This window comes from Cygnus olor, chromosome Z, assembly GCF_009769625.2.
Source record: "Cygnus olor isolate bCygOlo1 chromosome Z, bCygOlo1.pri.v2, whole genome shotgun sequence".
NCBI classification, from domain to species: domain Eukaryota; kingdom Metazoa; phylum Chordata; class Aves; order Anseriformes; family Anatidae; genus Cygnus; species Cygnus olor.
In genome coordinates this window covers 78,006,211-78,027,105 of record NC_049198.1, presented here as the reverse complement: position 1 = coordinate 78,027,105, position 20,895 = coordinate 78,006,211, and the positions used below count along the sequence as shown (strand labels likewise).

General features: G+C 34.7%; 1 protein-coding gene across 7 annotated transcripts in view; it reads right to left on the bottom strand.

Annotated features, from left to right (window-relative positions):
- Positions 1-20,895, bottom strand: part of ADGRV1 (adhesion G protein-coupled receptor V1) — a 295,085-nt gene that overhangs the window by 199,632 nt on the left and 74,558 nt on the right. For all 7 annotated transcript variants that reach the window (XM_040542002.1, XM_040542004.1, XM_040542003.1 and 4 more), the window contains 17 exons: positions 19,698-19,907; positions 15,350-15,480; positions 14,988-15,087; positions 13,805-13,984; positions 12,074-12,237; positions 11,414-11,507; positions 8,863-8,941; positions 8,252-8,390; positions 7,606-7,747; positions 6,857-7,119; positions 5,095-5,270; positions 4,123-4,247; positions 3,085-3,251; positions 2,856-2,999; positions 1,533-1,640; positions 795-1,047; positions 47-169 (listed from right to left, as the gene is read on the bottom strand). In XM_040542002.1, the coding sequence (XP_040397936.1) occupies positions 47-169; positions 795-1,047; positions 1,533-1,640; positions 2,856-2,999; positions 3,085-3,251; positions 4,123-4,247; positions 5,095-5,270; positions 6,857-7,119; positions 7,606-7,747; positions 8,252-8,390; positions 8,863-8,941; positions 11,414-11,507; positions 12,074-12,237; positions 13,805-13,984; positions 14,988-15,087; positions 15,350-15,480; positions 19,698-19,907 (2,598 nt within the window). The remainder of the gene's footprint in view (positions 1-46; positions 170-794; positions 1,048-1,532; positions 1,641-2,855; positions 3,000-3,084; positions 3,252-4,122; positions 4,248-5,094; positions 5,271-6,856; positions 7,120-7,605; positions 7,748-8,251; positions 8,391-8,862; positions 8,942-11,413; positions 11,508-12,073; positions 12,238-13,804; positions 13,985-14,987; positions 15,088-15,349; positions 15,481-19,697; positions 19,908-20,895) is intronic.

Below are 20,895 nucleotides of genomic sequence, written 5' to 3'. Positions count from 1 at the left end.
GCATTATATACTAGGATTTGAACAAAAATTTTCATTTAAGTCTTACCTAAACCTGAAGGAGGCATGAAGACATGGATATTTCTTACATCATGCACTGGAAGAGATTGGAAGTGTCTAAAAGTAGACTGCCCTGTCTCCCAGACAAAAATTTCAGAAGAATTTCCAGAGTCTACCAAGAAACAAAATGACAAAGCTCACATTATTTTGCTGCCTTTTAGTTAAATCACACACTGGCCATTCAAAAGCCAGAGTCTGGCAGCTTTAATTATGAAGTGAAACTGATTGTATTATTTTCCTTATTATTTGGTGCATAACTTTGATGCAAGAACATTAAGACTGACATTAGACAACATCTAATTGCAAAGAAACCTGTGGACTGCAACAAAAACTTTTTAGTAGCCATAGAGACAAAATGACATATAAAATGTCAAACCTGTAATAAAATACACGTGTACTTTGCTGACTAGTGATCTGTGTGTGGCACAAAGCTCAGAAAAGCTTAGAAAGAGTGTGATAAGCAGGTAGATTAAATAGAGTTATTATTTCCCATTGTTACTGGGAAAGCATTTCATTTGTTTTGTAAGTATTTGAGAACAAGCACAAGGCTTTTATTTTCTGAGAGAAAAAGTAGAGATTACTTTCATAAAATACTTACTAGGGTTAAATGCTTATTGAGTACTGTCACCCCCCCAGTGATTTCAATAGCTTTCTAAATTCCTTTACCACAAAGGCCTTTGCTATCAAACAAGCCATTGTATACTCAGCAAACTCATTCTTTGTTTTCTGCTAAATACCTTTTGCAATAATTACAAAGATATCAGATCCAGAAATCCAGGACTCCATATGTTTTATTTCCTTTGCTGGTACTTGATGAAGCTTCCTAAACTCATTGTTCAACCACTGATACATGAGAACGTTTTGGCTGGTATTTGACAAAGAAACTAACAGGTACGTAAAGCCTCCTCTAGGAAACAGGGCTATGTCCACAACTCCATAAAGTGGAAGCTGATGATGCAGCACAAATATGTCTTTATTCCACTGGAAAACCTGTGGAAAGACAAAAATCTTTTCTTTATATATTCATAATTAGCATCGAGAGAACTGAAACTAAATGACATGCCAAAAAACTGGGAAGATTTATGGTGAACTGAATTCCTGTATTCTTAGGTGGACTGTACTTTAAAGTAGAAGCCCACTGGTAAGTAACTGGTAATTAACCCTACTGCAAGAAGCTGTGCCTGCTCTTCAGAGGAACAGGTTTATGTTCAGAAGCTACTTCTTTGTTTACATGCTACGTTTCAAAACTGAAATAACAGTAGCAATAAAAACAAACCAGATGTAAATTATACACTCAGGTAGAGAGTATTTATACATCCGAACAAGTCTGGAATTTTAACTGTTATAAATTTCCAATAGAAACAAAAATAATATGTCAGAAATACATGCTTATAGATTTACTTTCTTTCATTATCCTTTCAGAACTAAGCAAACTACCCACATTAAAGCCAGAGAAGACTGAAGAGTATTCAAACCTGGATGGAACTGGAACTGTTTGTGTGACTCACAATAATCAAATAGTCTTCTTCCTCCACTGCAAAATGTTTCACATGTCTGGTATCCAGAACAGAGAGAGTCTGTATCTGCGAGCGAAGTATGAGGGTGACAATGTTTATCTACATATGTATATAAACAAATACATTTTATATTACATTGTATATAGAGAGAAAAAGTATGCGTAGAATGTTAAGAATTCCAAAATTACCTATAAAACTATACATGAAATACCTTTTAAAACTTTATATATATAATTTACAGAATTAACATAACTTATCATACATTTTCCAGAAAATGTTCTATGACTTGATTGCTTGAGAATTTCTTCCCCCACTTCCAAGCAGAGCTACAGGCTGGGAGATGAGTGGTTAGAAAGCTGCCTGGCAGAGAAGGACCTGGGAGTATTGGTTGATAGTCGGCTGACTATGAGCCAGTAGTGTGCTCAGGTGGCCAAGAAGGCCAACAGCATCCTGGCTTGTAGAAGAAACAGTGTGGCCAGCAGGTCTAGGGAAGTGATTGTCCCCCTGTACTCGTCTCTGGTGAGGCCACACCTCGAGTACTGTGTTCAGCTTTGGGCCCCTCGCTACAAGAAGGACATGGAGGTGCTCGAAAGAGTCCAGAGAAGGGCAACAAAGCCAGTGAGGGGTCTGGAGAACAAGTCTTACGAGGAGCGGCTGAGGGAGCTGGGACTGTTCAGCCTGGAGAAGAGGAGGCTCAGGGGAGACCTTATCGCTCTCTATAGGTACCTTAAAGGAGGCTGTAGCGAGGTGGGAGTTGGTCTATTCTCCCACGTGCCTGGTGACAGGATGAGGGGGAATGGGCTAAAGTTGCGCCAGGGGAGGTTTAGGTTGGATATTAGGAAGAACGTCTTTACTGAAAGGGTTGTTAGGCATTGGAATGGGCTGCCCAGGGAAGTGATTGAGTCACCATCCCTGGAGGTCTTTAAGAGACGTTTAGATGTTGAGCTTAGTGATATGCTTTAGTGAAGGACTTGTTAGTGTTAGGTCAGAGGTTGGACTAGGTGATTTTGGAGGTCTCTTCCAACCTAGACAATTCTGTGATTCTGTGATTCCCAGGTAATCCTCCCTGCACCCTCAAATGTAAATATATAAAAAATACAAACAATGTAAACAACTAAATATGACAAACTTACATCACTGAAGTCATGTAGTATTTTAGGACACAAAACTAACTCTTGTCACACAGAGTGCTTTTTCCTAAAACATGGCCAGACTGGAGGACCTCCCTTGGTCCTTGCCAACCCATACTATTTTAAGATTTTAAAATTAAAATCGATTTACCCACAACAATCTGTGTCCAGCCATGAATGCATACACACTGTTGTTAGAAGCTCCTTGTGTGGTTCCTCCATGAGTAACCACAAGGTAGGAAGATGCTCCGATTTGGAAAGACACACAACTTGTAGGATTCCACATACTGAAATTCTGTGAGAAGAATAAAAAAAAAGTAAGATTGTGACTTAAATTTCTTATTAACTAGCATGTCTGGTGTTCAAAAACAAATATTTACCTCAACAGGAACAAATACTCCTTTCCACTGGTAGACAGTAGAAAACAAAGCTGGAGGCATACGCAACAGAACACCGTACAGGATTTCTCCTGAGGTAAAGAAACACCAACCAGATGCTGATTCTTCCACAAAACTTTGCAAGACAGATAGGACACTGATACCACCCCCTGCAATATAGTAAAAAATAAATAAAATAAAATAAATATAAATAATAAAATAAAATAAAATAAAATAGAATAAAATAAAAACACTATTTACTATTATATTACTCTTGAGATCTTTTCCAACCCCATTCCCATTATTTACCTCCCAAAGTCAGACCTAGTATGAGAAATGATGAAGTTGTGTCTTAGCATTTGGTATAAGTGTATATAAATACATAGAAATGTTACAATACTAAGGATATAATGAGAGTTAAGCAGTAAATGTATTTTTCATTCATTACAACTGCACATGGAAGATACATAGGCAATTTGCGTCTGACTCATAATAATTTATCTTGGAATTTAGCTAACAAGAAAATTAGCTAGATAGCAAGTAGTAAAGAAAAAAAAAAGACAAAGAAATTACAAAATGTTCATGTTTTGTTCCCCAGTTACAACATGTTCATGTTTTTATTCCAAGATGGTCCCTAAGCACCGTCTTGTCAGAACTAAACTCCAGGAGCTAAACTCTTGCATGTCACATGTCATTTATACTGTGTTAGGAAGATCCTGAGTTACAAGTAGTACGGAACAAATTTTATTGCACATGCACAAAATAAATAAATAAATAAATAAAAGGCTAGTGACAATAATGTTCATATTAGCAGCAAAGACAGAAATAGAGATTACTGAAACTGGCAGAAGTGGCTGATGACAAGGTGATTCTTAAGCAGCTAAAGTATTTTATCTACTAAATCTTACATAGGAAAATATTAACTGAATTGTGTCTGAATACTTGAATTTACATTCCCAAGCTACATCTGTATGCTTGGCTACTCTCTTACTATCTCCACTTCTAGAAAAGCAGTGGACATTCTCTGTAAAGTGAACATACTGATGCCAAATGCAGTATCTGATGATGTCTCCCACTCAACGCTCACAGACACGTTAAGCCCATTACTCCGTGAAACTTTCAAATAAGTTGTAGTGTTGGCTTCTTCAATTATGATGAAATTTGTCCTAAATGTGAGAATCATTAAAATAAGGAAAAAATAATTATTTTATAGTATATTCATTGCTGTAATAAAAATAAGATTTTTACTGTACAATTCCAGATGCAGAATATATAACAGAAATAAAAAGAAAATATCAATAACAGGTTTCAGTATCTGATGGACTGGTAGCTACATTAATTAGGGTTTCCCAATGATCCTTACCACAATCATGCAAAATCATAGGCAATTCAACAAAATCTTTAACCAGACTGAAATTTAAGTATATTAAATTCAACTAATAAATGTTTAGAAAATATTATCATTAAATATTAATATAAATTATTAATTCTAAATATCAACGTATTAATAAAATAGCATACATACATTTTTATTTAAATAATAAATTTATGTAATCTGTATGGTTTCAGCTGAAAGGTTTTTAAAAATGGCATTCCGTATGTGTCACTTGCTTCTGAAAAACAGCCTTCAGTGAAAGTATATTTTTTACAGGTTTAAAAACGAAAGTAAATTACAAAATGTATGACTTCCTGGACACTGATATGAGGTTTGGAACTTTTAACATGCAATACTATCAGTGGAATATGTAGGCACTAGTGAAGTATTAGTTTATAAAGAAAAATAATAATAAATAAATAAATTGAAATTTTGGATTATGAATAGTCCTTTTTATGCATTTTTCTACTCTTTTGTTTAGCAGTAATAGTATTTCACAATACCTTTCAAAGTTACAGATTTACAAATTGGGTTGCTAAATTTCTTTAATGCGATTCATCAAAAACAAAATTGTAGAGAAATATTATCTCTTTGGAGTACGAGCAACTATCTCCTTTTTACTGATCAGTGTACAGTACCTATTTCCAACTGTATAGATGCTGAAAAGCCCTAGTGGAGCCTGGTTTTGTAATACTGTAATCATAGTTTCCACTCTCGTGCCTAGTCTGGCTCCTCCAGTTGGGTTGAACAGGGTGACAATGAAGTGCTCATCCATTTCTGGTTCTTCATCTAGTACCGCAGAAATATGCAGCGTCTGATAACAAAACAAGCATACAATGTTATTGAGACATGATAACAGATGATGACACAGCTCTATCAGAATGTGCTACCCTTTTTTTAAATTTATTTCACTATAAGGCTTTGGATAGCATAGCAGGAGAAGAGCAGCTCATGAAGCTGGAGAGGACAGAAGTGAGGCAAGCTCAGACTGAGTTCAGACTGAGGTTCTAAAGCCATCCTACTAGTGGCCTCTATTGGTGCAACACTAAGATGAGAATATTCACTTTTTGTTGTTGTTGTTCTCTTTTCTTTCTTTTCTCATCCTATGATCCTCTGAAGTTTTTGATCCTAATTTCATACTTTTGTTCTCTACTTATTCCATACATTTCTGGGTAGTTTATACTCACAAGACAGCTATAAGTGTAATCAGTTAAGTTGGTTTTAATTTATTTTAGTTGGCAACTAAGCTATCTTCAGGGAAACAGGGTAATCTCACTACTGGTGCTGTCAAGAAAGAAAAGGAAAGGGAAAAAAAAAAAAGCAAGAATAGTGAGAGATTGAAATACTTTTTCCTCTCGATGCTTCTTTCCCTCTCCTACACCACTGTGGATGAAGATCAGGTCTTCTCAAGGCAATCTCAAACTAGCAAAGAGCAATCTAGAGAAAGCTAAGTGCTTCACTTTCATTTGGGGCTCACTGTCGTCCTTCACGCTACTCAAACAAGCAAAAAATTTCATAGGTACACATAGCCTTGCTGTACAGAATAAAAAGTTAGTGATGATGCATTTGGAAGTAATACAGAATTTACAATGTTTTATATTTCTGTTCATTTCCACAATAAACTATATTTACCAAATATATTAAGAAGGCTCCAACTTCTTATAGATCTGCTGCGTTGTGCTTCCAAATGCATCTAAAGGCCAGAAATTGAAAACCAGTGTTTCCAAGAAAGGTTTGTCTCAGTTTCTATCCTATTGCCTGTAATATGCTAACACTAGCTTCACCAGCTTTACTGGCAAAAATAAATAAATCGAATTGTGATTGAACCTTAGAAGAGTCAGGATTCACAAACTTAAGCTAGTTCATTTTCTAGCTGACATTCTTGTGAGGACAGTATAGAGGCAGTGAGCTTAATACTTCAGTTATTTTCCAATCCTAAGACAGACAACTGTTCTACTTTTTGTATTTGTTGCAGCACATTCTGTTTAGTTCAGACTAACTAAAATGTTAAATTACAGAATGGGATTTTTACTTTGATCTTAACTATTAGGCTTGTAAATTATCACTTTAATTTAAAGTAAGTTTGCATTTCAGCTATAGGTTGACTACATAAAAAGAACTGTTCCAAAGCACACATGAACGTTATCTATAGTGTATTGTTTTCAATTTACCTCAACCCTTACAAAGTGAGAAACACCTAAAGATGAGCCCATTTAATTTTTACACACTCCCACATCAGATAATAACAGGAAATCAGTCACAGCTCATGACTCAATTCATTTTATGATGAAAGAAGAAGAAAAAATAAACAGAAGATAAAGCACAGACATTTCTGAAATCTTTCCAATATTTCCAAAAAAAAAGCCTCCTACACTTCTCTGGTAATAACTAGCATATTACCTTGAACCTGACTCCCTCTTCGAGCACAATATATCCTTGAGAAGGGGTCAAATCCATTGTTGCCTCTGAAGAATTAATCTCACTTACAAGATACTGAACAGTCACAGTGCCAAATATTCCCTGAGGTGGTTCTCTGATAATATTCAATACTGCAACACTTTCCATCAAATGGATAGATGTTTGCTCTCTCAGAAAGAAGTGATTGCTGTTATTGAATGACAAAACTCCATGGCCATCATCATTGGCAAGTATAGTAATTGTAGCTTTTGAAAAAGAAATAATGAAAATATTCTTTGGTTAACATAGTAAAATATAAATATACATATATAGTAACATAATACATAACATAAACACAAATACATTCTTCCTTCAGTGTGTATATAATGCTTATGTGTCCATGACATTACCTGAAGAGAATGGGAAGGCATTTCACTTTAACTAGGAAGATCTCTAGACAGGAAGAATATGGTCTCTCCTAGAAAAGGATTATGAACTCTCTAAAAAGACCTCAGTTCAGTGAGGTAGTACACATTGAAAAACTCATCTTCGTGCTTTCTGATTCATTGCTTTACATATAAACTTCCTAATTGCACAGATTTCACAGGGATGTTTCAGAACCTTCCAAAGGAGTATAAAGATTCACCATAGCAGGGCAATGGTGCTTTCTGAAATATGATTATTCAGAAAAGTGGAATTAAAATGTTTGCCACAGAATTCTAAAGAAATGGAACATTAAAACTAAGTTTTACCTGTTGTGTTCTCCCCTAATTCCAGCCCCAGAGATGGATTTGTTAAAATTAACTGGAACTTCTCATCACCTTCAGGAATCTCATCATCAAAAATCATGACATCAACAGATTTATGCCTTTCTCCATCAGCAAAAAAAAGAGTCTAGCGTTGAAACACATAAAGCACCGAATACTTACATCAGTTAATATCACACAGAAATTTTTGACTACGGTAAACAGAATTCTGTGAAATAGGAAGGAAGGGAAAGCATATGAAGAGCCATATTCTCTTTTCCTTATAAACTGATTGAATCAGAAATATAAAGGTTCAGCACATTACAGAATGAGGACAAGAAAGAATAATTTATTTTGAAAGTCCTGTTGCAAAAATAGTCTATGAAAAAGTTTGTATGTCTAATCAAAATTAAATTTGAAATCCATGTTTGAAAGTTTACATTTTGCTTTATATTAAAAAATATATTTTTAAAAAAGAAATAAATAGTAAGAATACAAATATTTTTATTTCATTCTATTTAGATTACCAAAGCAACTGAAACAAGTTGAAACATCTAGCATCACTACTGATCATTCTGCAGAATAATCAAGAAGATATTCTTTTACAGAAGCTGAAAGAATAAAAAGTACTAGATTTAGAGTTGCTTCTTACCCTTGAGGTTACATTAAAATCCAAACCCAGCTGGGCCTCCAAATTTTGGGCATAAAAAAATACAGACACATTGCCATATGATCCTCTGTTTCGGTAAGCCATTACTGTCAGATTCCCATGAGATTCACTAACTTCAAAACTAAAATAAAATGAAAAATTCTCAATGTTCACTGATTATGTTCTTTTGAAAAAGATGGTACATTTTTATTACATTTTTACTCTGAATTATTCCCTACATTATAGTTCTCTAACGCATCCTTTTTACCTTTTTTTTCTTATCTAAATGGAATTAAGTAACATGAGGTTTTTGTTTTGTTTTGTTTTTTGCTTACATGAATGGTGAGGCTGGAAGAGTTGATGCAGGCTGGGGAAGTTAGGCAAATTGGTAATATAAGAGGACAACAGTGAAAGTAGTAATAATGATTAGATGAATAGTAAATTTTTGTTTTCAGTGTGGGAATCCCACTTTCTAGTTCAGCTGAATTGAACGATTACTTTACCATCTCAAAGACATGGCCCTATTTTTAACAGGAGTTTTACTTTTAGAAGGAAAATGGGCAACACCAATCACTAATTGGCACAGTAAGTTCTTCAAGGAAGATGAGACTTACTTGGTACCTTCCCATTCAATTACTCCTTTTACACCATCATTAGCATCGATAACAATTTGAGAAGCTAAACCTTCCACATCTAAAAGGCAAAACAGAAAGACAAAAATTAAAGAACAATAAAATCAATTTTCTTGATTTTCAAGAATCACAGAAGCATTTATTCAATCAGTACTAATATTACAGTGTCTTTCCAAAAAATGTGTAGGAGAAAAAGGGAGTGGGCAAGATAACTGGAAAGAGTCCTTACTACTAGAAGTGCAATAATGTGTCTTGAATTAGCACTGTAATATTTAATAATGTATAAAAAAAAAAAAAAAAAGACTAAGGAAAATGTAGAAAGTTAAACACATAAAACATTAGGAAATAATAAAGTCTAGATTTGTGATGGAATCTTAATTTGTCTTCACTATAAGTGTTTATTATGATAACATTCAACATTTTGCAGACTGTGCCATTCTGAGTATGAGAAAGACAATGAGGAAGAATAATAAATGATTCAGCATTTCATCTTCTATTTGTGCTTCAGTGCCTCATCATACATCCTAATGGCACACCTCAGATTTCACTACAAATACACAACTATTAATTTATTCGTGGGGTGTTCACATACTGTAATATTCTACTGCTCCATAAAGACATACAGATATTTACAATTAGCCTGAAATCATGACTGAATACACTGCAGTGTGAAAAATACCAAATAATAGGTTAATGTCGGAAAAGTCTACTAACTTCAGAGACCAGAACTTTACAGTCAAAACTTAATACTTCTCAGAAAATAGGTTGTTGTTTTTCAGACAACAGCACCACACAACTACCTTAACTTACTTCAGTTTACTTTTTATAAACTTCAACTTACTTTCTAAAACCAAATTGACTTCACTGAGTCTGCCATATTATATTTAGATCCATATACATTTTTCCATCAATTCAGATAAAACTGAACAAAAGTAGAAGATTATTGCCATGAATCTAAGCCTGTCACTATGAGGTAGAGATGAAGATGAGCAATAGCTCTACACAGACAACAGAAATATTACTGAGGTTTACAAATCCTGAGGGAGTAATGGCAATTAGAGACATTTCTGCTTCACTCCTTATCCACATTTTCTCATGTCACTTTGAAGTCAGATCTGTTCACCCAGGATCTTTAAGAGTTTGCTCTCAAAACACACACACACACATGCACGCACATGTATTTGCGTCAGGCTATTTCTTCTACCAGAAGACTGAAGCAAGAGCAGAATGGACAAAATAAGAAAACTATCTTTATGCTGTTTGAGTGCAACCTCAATCAGAAACACAGGTCACTTAAGCTCGGCACGTTCACTTGTTCATCACAGACACTAGACTTACTTAACATATGGCACACACATGGCCATGACAGGAGCACTGCACGCAATAAAAGCCAGATGTGTAGAACTGACTGCACATGCCTGTAACACATGCAGAATACTCATCTCTTATGATATTAGACCCCTCATTAGAACTCGTTCACATATCTTGGATAGGGTATGGGATTGCTAGAAATCCTGAAGGAAGGCATGGCACTGATTAGGATCTAAATTTTCAACCATAACAGATAAAAACACACCAATGCAGAAAACAAGATTAGAAAACTGTCTGATAACAGAATTCACTGAGACGTGTTATGTGAACACATTTTTGCCTTATGACTTAAAGCTATTATTTTCTCATTGTAAGTAAAGCTGACCCAATGCAGTGTCACATCAGTGTTAAGTGGTCATGGTTCAAGGAGACAGCCAAAGAGAAAGTGAGACTATACAACACTGTTTAGTTTGGATGAATCTTTCATTCTTATATGCTACTCCTTTCATATTTTAGACTCAACTATTCACAAATCAGCAATGAGTCTTGCAAGTTACCTTTCAATCTGTAACGAATTAACTCAGTCACTTCTATAAGCATGCAAAGAAAAGGGAAAAGAGTCAAAGAAGATGTCTGAAATTATATAACTAGTCTTTAGTACCACAGGATAATCCAACAGTTCTTAAAGCCAATGACTACTATTCTACTGAATTCTGAAGAAGCAAAATGAGAAGCAGACTAAGCAAATAATAAATAAAGATCATTGTGACTAAGCAAATAATAAATAAAGATCATTGCAAGAGTAGGAAAACCATAAAATATGTTTCCTAAAAGTGATAAAAGAATAAAAACAGACTTTTAAAAGAGTGAGCAGAGTAGGCACATAAAGGGTTTTTTTTGACTTTTTTTTTTTCCATTTTGTAGTTCGTAAATGAAAATCAGATGAAAAAATCACCGATAAACTTTTCAAATAATTGTGCTTTCCAAGTGATAATTACTAACTCCTCTATGAAAATTAATTTATAATTTTCCCAGAGTTTAAAAAGCAAGAGATTAAGTGTAATAATAAATCTATTTCATATTCTGTGATGTTTCTTCTAAATAACCGCGTCTCATCTCAGCATAGTTAGTAAGTAAGAGGAATAATGATAATTTCCCAAGGTAATATAATATAAACCATTAAAAAGGAAAAGTAGAAATAATTTGATATAAGATGTTTTACCCAGCTTAGGTGGGGATGACGTTGAATGGTTCATGATGAGTTCCACTGAAGTTAAATTAACCAAGAAGAATTCTTGCACCTCTGGTATATCATCCTGCAAAACACAAATACTGTACATCCTCTTCTCATTGTCCTTTAAGAAACTTCCGCAGAAGTCACCAAAAAGAATCACACAACAAGTCTCTAATATTACTGTGACACTACAATTCATTTTTCTGTCTTCCTGAAATATTTTTATTGGGTCCGAAACTGATTATTGTGGAAGAATTATGAAGTAAGACATTATATATCATGAAAAAGATCCTGTGGTGACGCTAAACTATTCTTGCAAATAAATTACTGACCAATTTTAGCGGCATGTATCTCCAGCAATGAAAAAGTATGAGCCTGTAGCCAGCCATGAAGCACACTGTTCTAAATACTACTAGATAGTTGGTAAAGTTTTAATGAGACAACTTTATTACCTTTAGACAGAGGTAGAGCTGCTTTCTGTGACTATTTGATCCCTTGTGATTTTAATATTAAGATTGAAACCATCTTTCTAAATGATAGTGAAATATAATACAGGGCTTCAAATAATGGCTGCAAGTTTTAGTTCCCAAAATATTCCCCTTTTGAAATCATACAGAAAACCACAGAATTAAAGGGTTTAGAGGTTACCTCTAGAATGGTAATATTTATGGCAACTGATGTTTCTCCTTCTTCTAAAATCAGTGAGCCAGAAGCAGGTACATAATCAGCTCCTGGTTCAGCCACAGTCTCTTCTGTCTGATTACTTACAGTGAGCAATCCTGTAACTGTGGCATATGTAACATTGATAGTACCTGTTTAATTTGTGAGGAGAAAAAAAAAGAAAAAAAAATTGTTTTTCAGTTCTTATATAATGTTCACTGGAATAGATAAAGACAAGAGATTAAATTCTCATCCACAAAATGAAAAGACTAACTGCAAAACAGAAGGATTAAAAGACTAATCCAAAGTACATTGGAGCTAGTGTACCTTTGTTACCGTTATCAGTATGCCTTCAATTTGACCTTTGCTGACTTGTCTGTCTGCACAGGACTCAAAAATCATTGGGTCCAAATGTATCTAGAAATTTGAAGTTCTGTGGACCATAAATATGAAATTGCTGAAAGACTAACTGGGACATCTCATGTACCATTAATATGAGTTTTTGCAACAAGGACACTTTTTGGGAATGACAGATATCTAAGAAAGGCTCTAAAGACAGTGCTGGGAAACACAGATTAATAAACCTAGATACTTTCCTGGGCAGATTGACAAACTTCAATAGAGAACAAAATTAGAGGACACATGGATAAATATTACCAAGTGGAAAAGTTATACATTATAGTTTTGAGAATAAAGCCACCTCTCACTAATCTGGTAGGGTAAGTCAAGTGGCAAACATAAGGAGTGTGATCCTGAAATAAAATGACAGATGAAATTAAAAGCTGCTCTGTATGAAATAAAATGTAAGAGATAAAAGAGTCCTAATTAATAAATAAGTAACGATGCTTATTTTAATTCAATAAGAAATCTTGCACTTACTATGAACAGTTATCTTAAAGCATTAGTTTACTGAATAGTGTTCAAAGAGTAAACTAGAGTGTGGACTGGTATTAAAAAATAAATGGAAAAATAGTGTCATTAAAATGCCTCTAAAACTCTCTGGTGTCTCCAGATCTTGAAAAGCACTGTAAATGTTACTTCATTTCAAAACAAGTATGGCAAAAGAAACAGACAGATTATCACCGAGGTATAAATATAGTCCAAAAAGGCAAATAGGAAATTATTATACATGTTTTCTCACAACATAAGTTGATATTTTCAGGCAACAAACACAAGATTCTTTTTTTTTTTTTCATGAAGCACACTATTGTATTGTAGAATTGAATACTATATAGTTTAAAGGATGTTAATGGATAAATTGATTCAAAGAGGAATCAGAAATTGTCAGAGGAGACAGATAAATTGAATTCAGTGGTCTGGACACAACTTTTTCCATGTGACATTCCTAAGGTGCTGACTTCCGGAAATTCAGAGAAAAAATATGTGGAATGTGTGTACATGTCACTTTTCTCATGTTTTTTATTTTTTCTGAAGAGACTAATGCTTTGAGACAGACTCATTAGACAAAAATATGGTAACCTTAATAGCCACCTGATCATGTTACAGCTTTCAGATCCCTTGCTGTATTAATGAGGATTATGACTGTAGTTATAAGTAATATTTAGTTTCCAAGTCCGCAGAAAGAAGCTTAGAAGTTCTGAAAAAAATACCAACTGTAACAAAGATTTTTCCAAACTTTCTGGGCTCATTATCATGGCTTTTCTTTGCCTAATGATAATCAAAACAAAACTTCCTTTCTCTTGGAGTTGTTATACAGACCTAGAGATCCAAATTCTCTGTTAATAAAAAGCTGAATTGTTTTGTTTTCCTCTGGTATTAAAACCACCCTGGATGTGGAAGCAAAATTCAAGATTCCATGTGGTTCATCACTAGCTTCTACTGTTAGAACAGCTTCATATCCTTGACTATCCAAAACAGCAGCACCTGTAGAAGAAACTCCTGCAAGAGAATCAGTGGACTGCAGTGAATGAAGTGTTATGCAACTAATATTTTTGTCTTACATTATTGTTAATATTACATTTAAATGACGGTCAGTAGCCATGCAAATACCATGAAACCAAAGCTCACTGAAGTATGTGGATGGTGTGGGACCTACACATATATATATACTTACATTCTATAACAAATAGAAACAGAAATTTTATCTATACCAAGTACAAAGTCACAAAAATGTATTAAAAAATAAGAAAACTTAACAGGCCAGTGCCAAATATCAACTTCCCTAAATACCCTATATTTTAAAAGGAAATAAACCATTTTCCCAGGAAGTACCCCCAAAGGCTTAAAACTATATTCCACTTCACAATCATTACATCAATAAACTGATATGTTTTCCAACTATTGCTTTGATGAATAATTTTGCTTATCCTGTTAGGCCACAGTGACTCTCAGAAGCTGATAAGGCACCTCGCAGCAACACAATCCATGTCAACTTAGTTTGGTGTTTGGACATTAATTTCAGTTTGAAAAAAGGTATTTCAGAACAGATGCAGTTTAAGGCTTCTTTTCTCACTATAATTTTAATGGCAAGAATAAAATATTCTAACCACCTTGAATTCAGGGACAGATAAGTAAGTTTGCAGCTTGACAAGATTGTTTTAAAAGATAAAAATATCTGCATGTTTCATGGCAACTCTATCCATGACATATTAGTAAACTCAAGTTTGCATTCAGATTAAGGGAAGAAACAACCATTGAATTAAATAGGCAGAGTTAAATCAGGATTGAAAACCATTTAAGTGTATTTGTGGAGACACTGTGGGGTTTATGTATACATACATAAGGACCAAGCCTATTTCAATAAAATGTTAATGAACTTTGCGTACTTTGCACCAGCTGCAGTTTGCTCAGTCCTATACCTCCAAAATGAAATAATAAAATTAAAAATATTATATTATTAAATGGTATTTTTAAGATGTAGCTGGCTATAGTTGTGCATTACCTTCTGTTTTGATGTTGTATAGGATGACTTGGTATTCTTCTTTTTCTTCAGGAATATGGTCATCCAGCAGATCAACATATAATGTTGTATTCAACGTCCCCTATTTGTTTTAAGGGTAAATTGATTAGCCATTATTTTATAAAACACAAGTGATATCATAATGACAAGTATTTTGAACAATTTCTTTAAGAAGAGTTAAGTATCAAGAATTGTAAGCTCCCTCCAGTTTGTAAGTCCAAAAGGAAGTGAGAAATTAAATAATCAAACCAAGAAAGAAAGACTGTTAAAAAAGCACATTTTTTCTCAGATGAGCTCTAATCACAGTATTTTCCTGTAGCCAACATCACTGTTTATGGACTTACCTCAGGAAAAAGAAGTATTCCAGAATAGTTTGCAAAATTTTGTTTTACATTATGTCCTACTATCTTCCACTCAACAGTAACATTTCCCAGTCCTGGAGGAGTTCTTATGATGTGGAATTGTAATTGTTCTCCTAGGAATAAAGGACAAGATGCAATGTTTCAGCGTCTCCTCTTCTACATGTTGGTTATAAAAATGAGAAGTCAAAAACATGCGTCACACAGTTAAAGTATTTTTTCTGAAAGATATTGCTATTTTGTCAGTTTGAATTTCACAGTAGTTATATACCACATTCACTTTTAATGCTGAAAAGAAAAACCTAAACTTAAACTCTTCTAGTTGTTTTGTTTTTTTTTTTTTCCATTTTTAGTTCACACTTGGAAAGAATTATGAACATATGAGGGAACTTGGTATAGGTGAATAACTTAGAAAGGGAATGCTCATGAAAACATGCGCAAACATTAGAGCAATACAAGTCTGTAAACTGCACAAAACAGTAACTGCTGTATGTACCAACAATAATAGTAGTTTTCTACAACAGTTCCCTGCAAAGAATACACATTATCTGAACATTTGCACTGTCTTGTGACTTTATTCAATGCATGCAGAAAAAAATGCTTATAATTATCTGTAAGTTCCATTTATGTGAGTTTGAACTTACGAATATGGTCACTGTTAGAAAACAAAACATTCAGAAAATGTTAATAATTTCTTATAATCTCAGAGGTAATCAGTATTGCTGGACAATGTGCATATAAAGGAAGCAAATATTATGGTATCTTGCACATTTATAACATTTAACCCCAAAGGCACTTTAATTAAAAAGAGTAGACCTCTTAGTAGGCTTTGTAAAATGTGGAAATTGTTTTATATTCACAAGTTTTTCACAAAAATGTGGACGTGTGAAATTAGCATGTTATATCAACATGAAATAGATCAGTAGGCAATATTTTGCAAAACATTCACAATAGAGGACAGATGGTTATTTATAATATGTAGGTATATGGCATTCATATTTCACATGCATTTTTCAGGTCCACAGAATTTAAGTTTGACAGCACATTTTGTACTGCATTGGCTTTCAGAGATATGAAATATGCAGAAATCTACAGTTCTGAGATGTGTGAAAACAATACATGAGATTTCTTTTGCTTACTGAAGAATTAACAAAACATAAGATAATGTTATAATAACATTATGCTGCCCAACTAGTCTCTTTGATTATGCAATTTAGAGAGCAGCAAGTTAGGATGCTGTCTTGCTATTCTACTGTATTACCTTACAGAATTGTACAGCATTGTACACCTAAAACTGGCAAGAAAAATCTGAAAATTTTCTAGTTACATTTCTTTTTTGTAAGGAAGAGTCAGAGATATGCATGTATATTGGCTACCAATGAAAGAGAAAGGAATTCTTAGCCATTAATATACTTAAATAAAATTTAATATTGTAGAGAAGTAATACAAAAACTGTATACACCCATTTTCAAATACATAAATGTGATATTCAGCCCCAACACTTCAAACTTCAGTTAAGTCTCAGAGATGTACTGATGTCGACATCTTTGGCTTAAGTTGGTCCATGTTGCTTCTAAGAAAATTAAAGAATTCAAAATTTATTGATATCACAAGGATTCCACTTCTACAGTCAAATATCTGGACGGTAGACTCCCAATTTACAGGTTCCTCTGAGGCTAAATCATTACAGTGTTTAACACTGCACTGCAATCCACTATGTTCTATTTGAGAATTTTGCATACCCATTACAAAGAAATAAAGATTTAAAAGAAAAGTGGTTTCAATGGTTTAGTACCATTGGGAAAACACACACACACACACAAATAAGGCAAAGCTTATTTCAATATATCTCTATAAGTTATAATGAATTTTCATTGAAGACTGGGAAAAAATGCTTTATGATATAGAAAGCTGTTCCACTATAATCCAAACACTGAGAAGAAACTTGAAGTCATTATTACAGATTCCAAGTAGTTATTTACTGAACACATTTCCTGCCAGCTTTACCAAGTTTTTTTTGCTATTCCTATCCAGAAGAAATGCTAATATGAACACTAATTGATTTCTGAAGATTGAAAGTTTATTAGGCTAAATTCAATATTTTTTTTTAATATTTAATCCTTATCCATACTTTTACATTTCTACATTGTGACTTAATAAGTGATGCATCTCTTACATAGAGAAACAAAGAGGTGGGTATTTGTCACTGTGAAGAAGGGAGCATCAGCCACTCTCCTCTTCCTCATTACTTTAAGCTACTGCAGTGCATTTTCTTGTAATACAGTTACACAACAGTTGCAGACCCCTGTCCAATAAAAAATACTACACTTACCCTCAATAAGGTAAAAAATAACATGCACATTGTGAAAACAAAATGTATTCACTTAACAGAAAATTTCCAATAACACAATAACTGTAAAAGTAATGATATTTGGATTTATGTCTGGCAAATTTTGCTTTCAAATTAAAAAAATATTTTGACAAAAAACCTAAAATAATCTAAATGCCTTAGCTCTTTTGCTCTTTCTCTGTTTCTCCCTTTCTCTCTTTCTCTCTTTTTTTTTTAATCAAAGACACTTAGTTCACTTGTTTTGTTTCTGGCTGGAAGGCAATGAACTATTTCTTTTCACAACCTGGAAAAAATAATATAATAATAACTATATATAATAATAGAACTATAGCCAAGTATTTCAGTTTCAAGGAGCCAGCATTTGGTAGCATGCTATGGATAACATTTAACCAGTTGAAAGTATTCAGGGACTTTGGGACTGAGACAGTTTGTATTAATTCCTTGTGCTCATTAACAGCTCTTCTTAGCTAATCATATCACAGGTGCCTTGGCACAGAATTAACACAAACCATACCTAGATAAAAAACAAAAGGTTATAATGCCCTTTCATGTTGGGAAAACAAAACAAAACAAAAAACCTTTGGTTGAGAAAGCCATTTTTCTTCAAACAGAAAATGTAGTGCACACATCTGGGAACAAGTTCCTGTTTTGTCAACTTTCCCTGCCCATCAGTTCAAACATCAGAGAAACGTGATACTGCAATACACTGAGATTCCATCAAAGGCCACCTAAAGCAATCACCACCAGTACTATTATCATCCTATGCAAAACTGCATCAAACTGTAGATGAAACATGCCATGTATTCTTTAAAACAATAGTAGAAATGTTTAGCCCATACCAAATTATTATTGTTCTTTCTCAAATGTTTGCTTTCTCATATAATTGCTACTTCCCAAATCATCTGCCATAAAAAAGCATCAGGTTCATGGGACAGACAAAGGGAAGATGTTACCCTAATGTTTCTGCAGGAATGTTTTCTAGAATATTTTAAATTATTTGTAAGTCGCTGATAGATCTGATTTGCTTATGACTACTAGGTGTGTGTATGTTGGCAGTCATGAGGTGGGCTGGCAGGAGCCTCGTGCAGGCCAACAAAGAGAAGGGCAGAGTCCTGCCCCTGGCGGGGAGCAGCCCCAGGCACCAGGGTGTGCACCCTGATGGAGAGCAGCTTGGCAGAAAGGGCTTGGGGTCCTGCTGGACACTGTACTGGGCAGGAGCCAGCAACATGCCTTGTCACTAAGAAGGCTGATGGCATTCTGGGCTGCATTAGGCCAAGTATCCCTAGCAGGGTGAGGGAGCTATCCTTCCCCTCTACTCTGCACTGGTGAGGCTGCACCAGGAGCACTGGGTCCAGCTCTGGGCTCCCCAGTGCAAGACAGACCTAAACGTACCGGGAAGACTCCAACAGAGGGACACCGAGATGATCAAGGGATGGGAAGAGAGGCTGAGAGAGCTGGGACTGCTCAGCCTGGAGAAGGGGAGGCTCAGGGGGATCTCATCAGTGTCCTTCAATACCTGAAGGGAGGGTGGAACAGGACAGAGCCAGGCTTGTGTCAGTGGTGCCCAGGGACCGGACAAGAGGCAGCGGGCACAAACTGGAGCACAAGAGGTTCCCTCTGAATATCAGACAGCACTTTTGTGCTGTGTGGGAGCACTGGCACAGGTTGCCCAGAGAGATTGTGGGGTCTCCCTCCTTGGAGATACTCAAAAGCCTGGACATGGTCCTGAGCAACCTGCTCTAGGTGGCCCTGCTTGAGGGGGAAAGGACCAGGTGACCTCCAGAGGCCCGTTCCAACCTTAACCATTCTGTGATTCTATGAATGCTTGCAAGAGTTCAAAGTGCATGTCAAGTATGTGGATATTCTCTGCTTGCTGGTGTTCTCTGAACAGTGAAACACAATCATTGTGAGTCATTAGCAACAGAAAGCACAAAGATGGAAACTGACATTAAAATTTGAGTGTGGTCAACACAAAGAACACACCTTCACGACCAATAACAGATCTTGAGGCTGTATGGAAGCTTATAATTCCTGCCACATTGTCACTTGCCAGAATAATCACTGTGACAGTGTCAAAACTGGGCAAAATTCGACTCCCTCCTTCAGTATGGACCAGGCTGATTTCAATACTTTCATCATCCTCTGGCTCTGGGTCATCTATAATGGGCAGCATGACTATCTTCTTTGTTTCACCTACAAGAAGAAGAATGTATACAACAGTGTGTCCACTTGGAAACCACCTTGTAAAAAGACTTGATCATCTCATTTTGAAAATAATTAATTACAAAAAATATATTAAAATTGCGTGAAACAAACTTATTTACCTTTCTGGAAGTCAGTGAATGTCATTATGAAATTTTATCTAATTACTATTGATCAGTCACATTAAGCCAATAAAATGATCACATCATTAAATATACTATGTAGAAATTAATTATATAGGAATTATTTCTGAGTGCCTAGAATTCTTTATTTTCATTACAAATTCTATGACTTTAAAATTTAACTTAGAAAAGGGGAATATCATTCTTGAAAAAAAAAAAAAAATTGCCAGGTGCTAAGCTCTCCAATGAACCATATACACAAGGGTGTACATTCAATATGAGTACATTTACTGAGCCAGGGAATGCATTGAAATGGGCTGACATTTTGTTAGTTCCTTGCCTTTGGGACTATCAAAGAATAATAATGTAAGCAGCAAACACTGTTAATGTCTAGTCACTATATATCCATTAAAATTTACAACACAATCCTGTTGTTCAGTGCGTGTGCATAACCCAGCTGTGTTTTATGATCATGAAAATATCAATTTACAGAATACATATGTATTTCCTGCTAGATTGTCTTTCAAAATACTTCAAAATCAGTTTTTACTAAACTTGTAACTGGTAATGTAATTACATGTCAGCCTCAGAATCATTGCCAGCAGCCATGCCTTACTATTCAGATGATTTATCAAGCTAGCATACTAGAATCTTTACTACACTCCTGGAAATTGCTTTCAAAATATCAGTACGATTAACTCAGACTTTGACAATATAAAATACATCTTAAAATACAGCATGCTGCATGGTACTTACGTAATGTCTGAGAGTGACTTGTTTGTCCTGTTTGCAATTCTTTTAAATACGTTCTGTTATGTTACGTTTAAATATGTTTTGTTATGTTACAATATGATCTC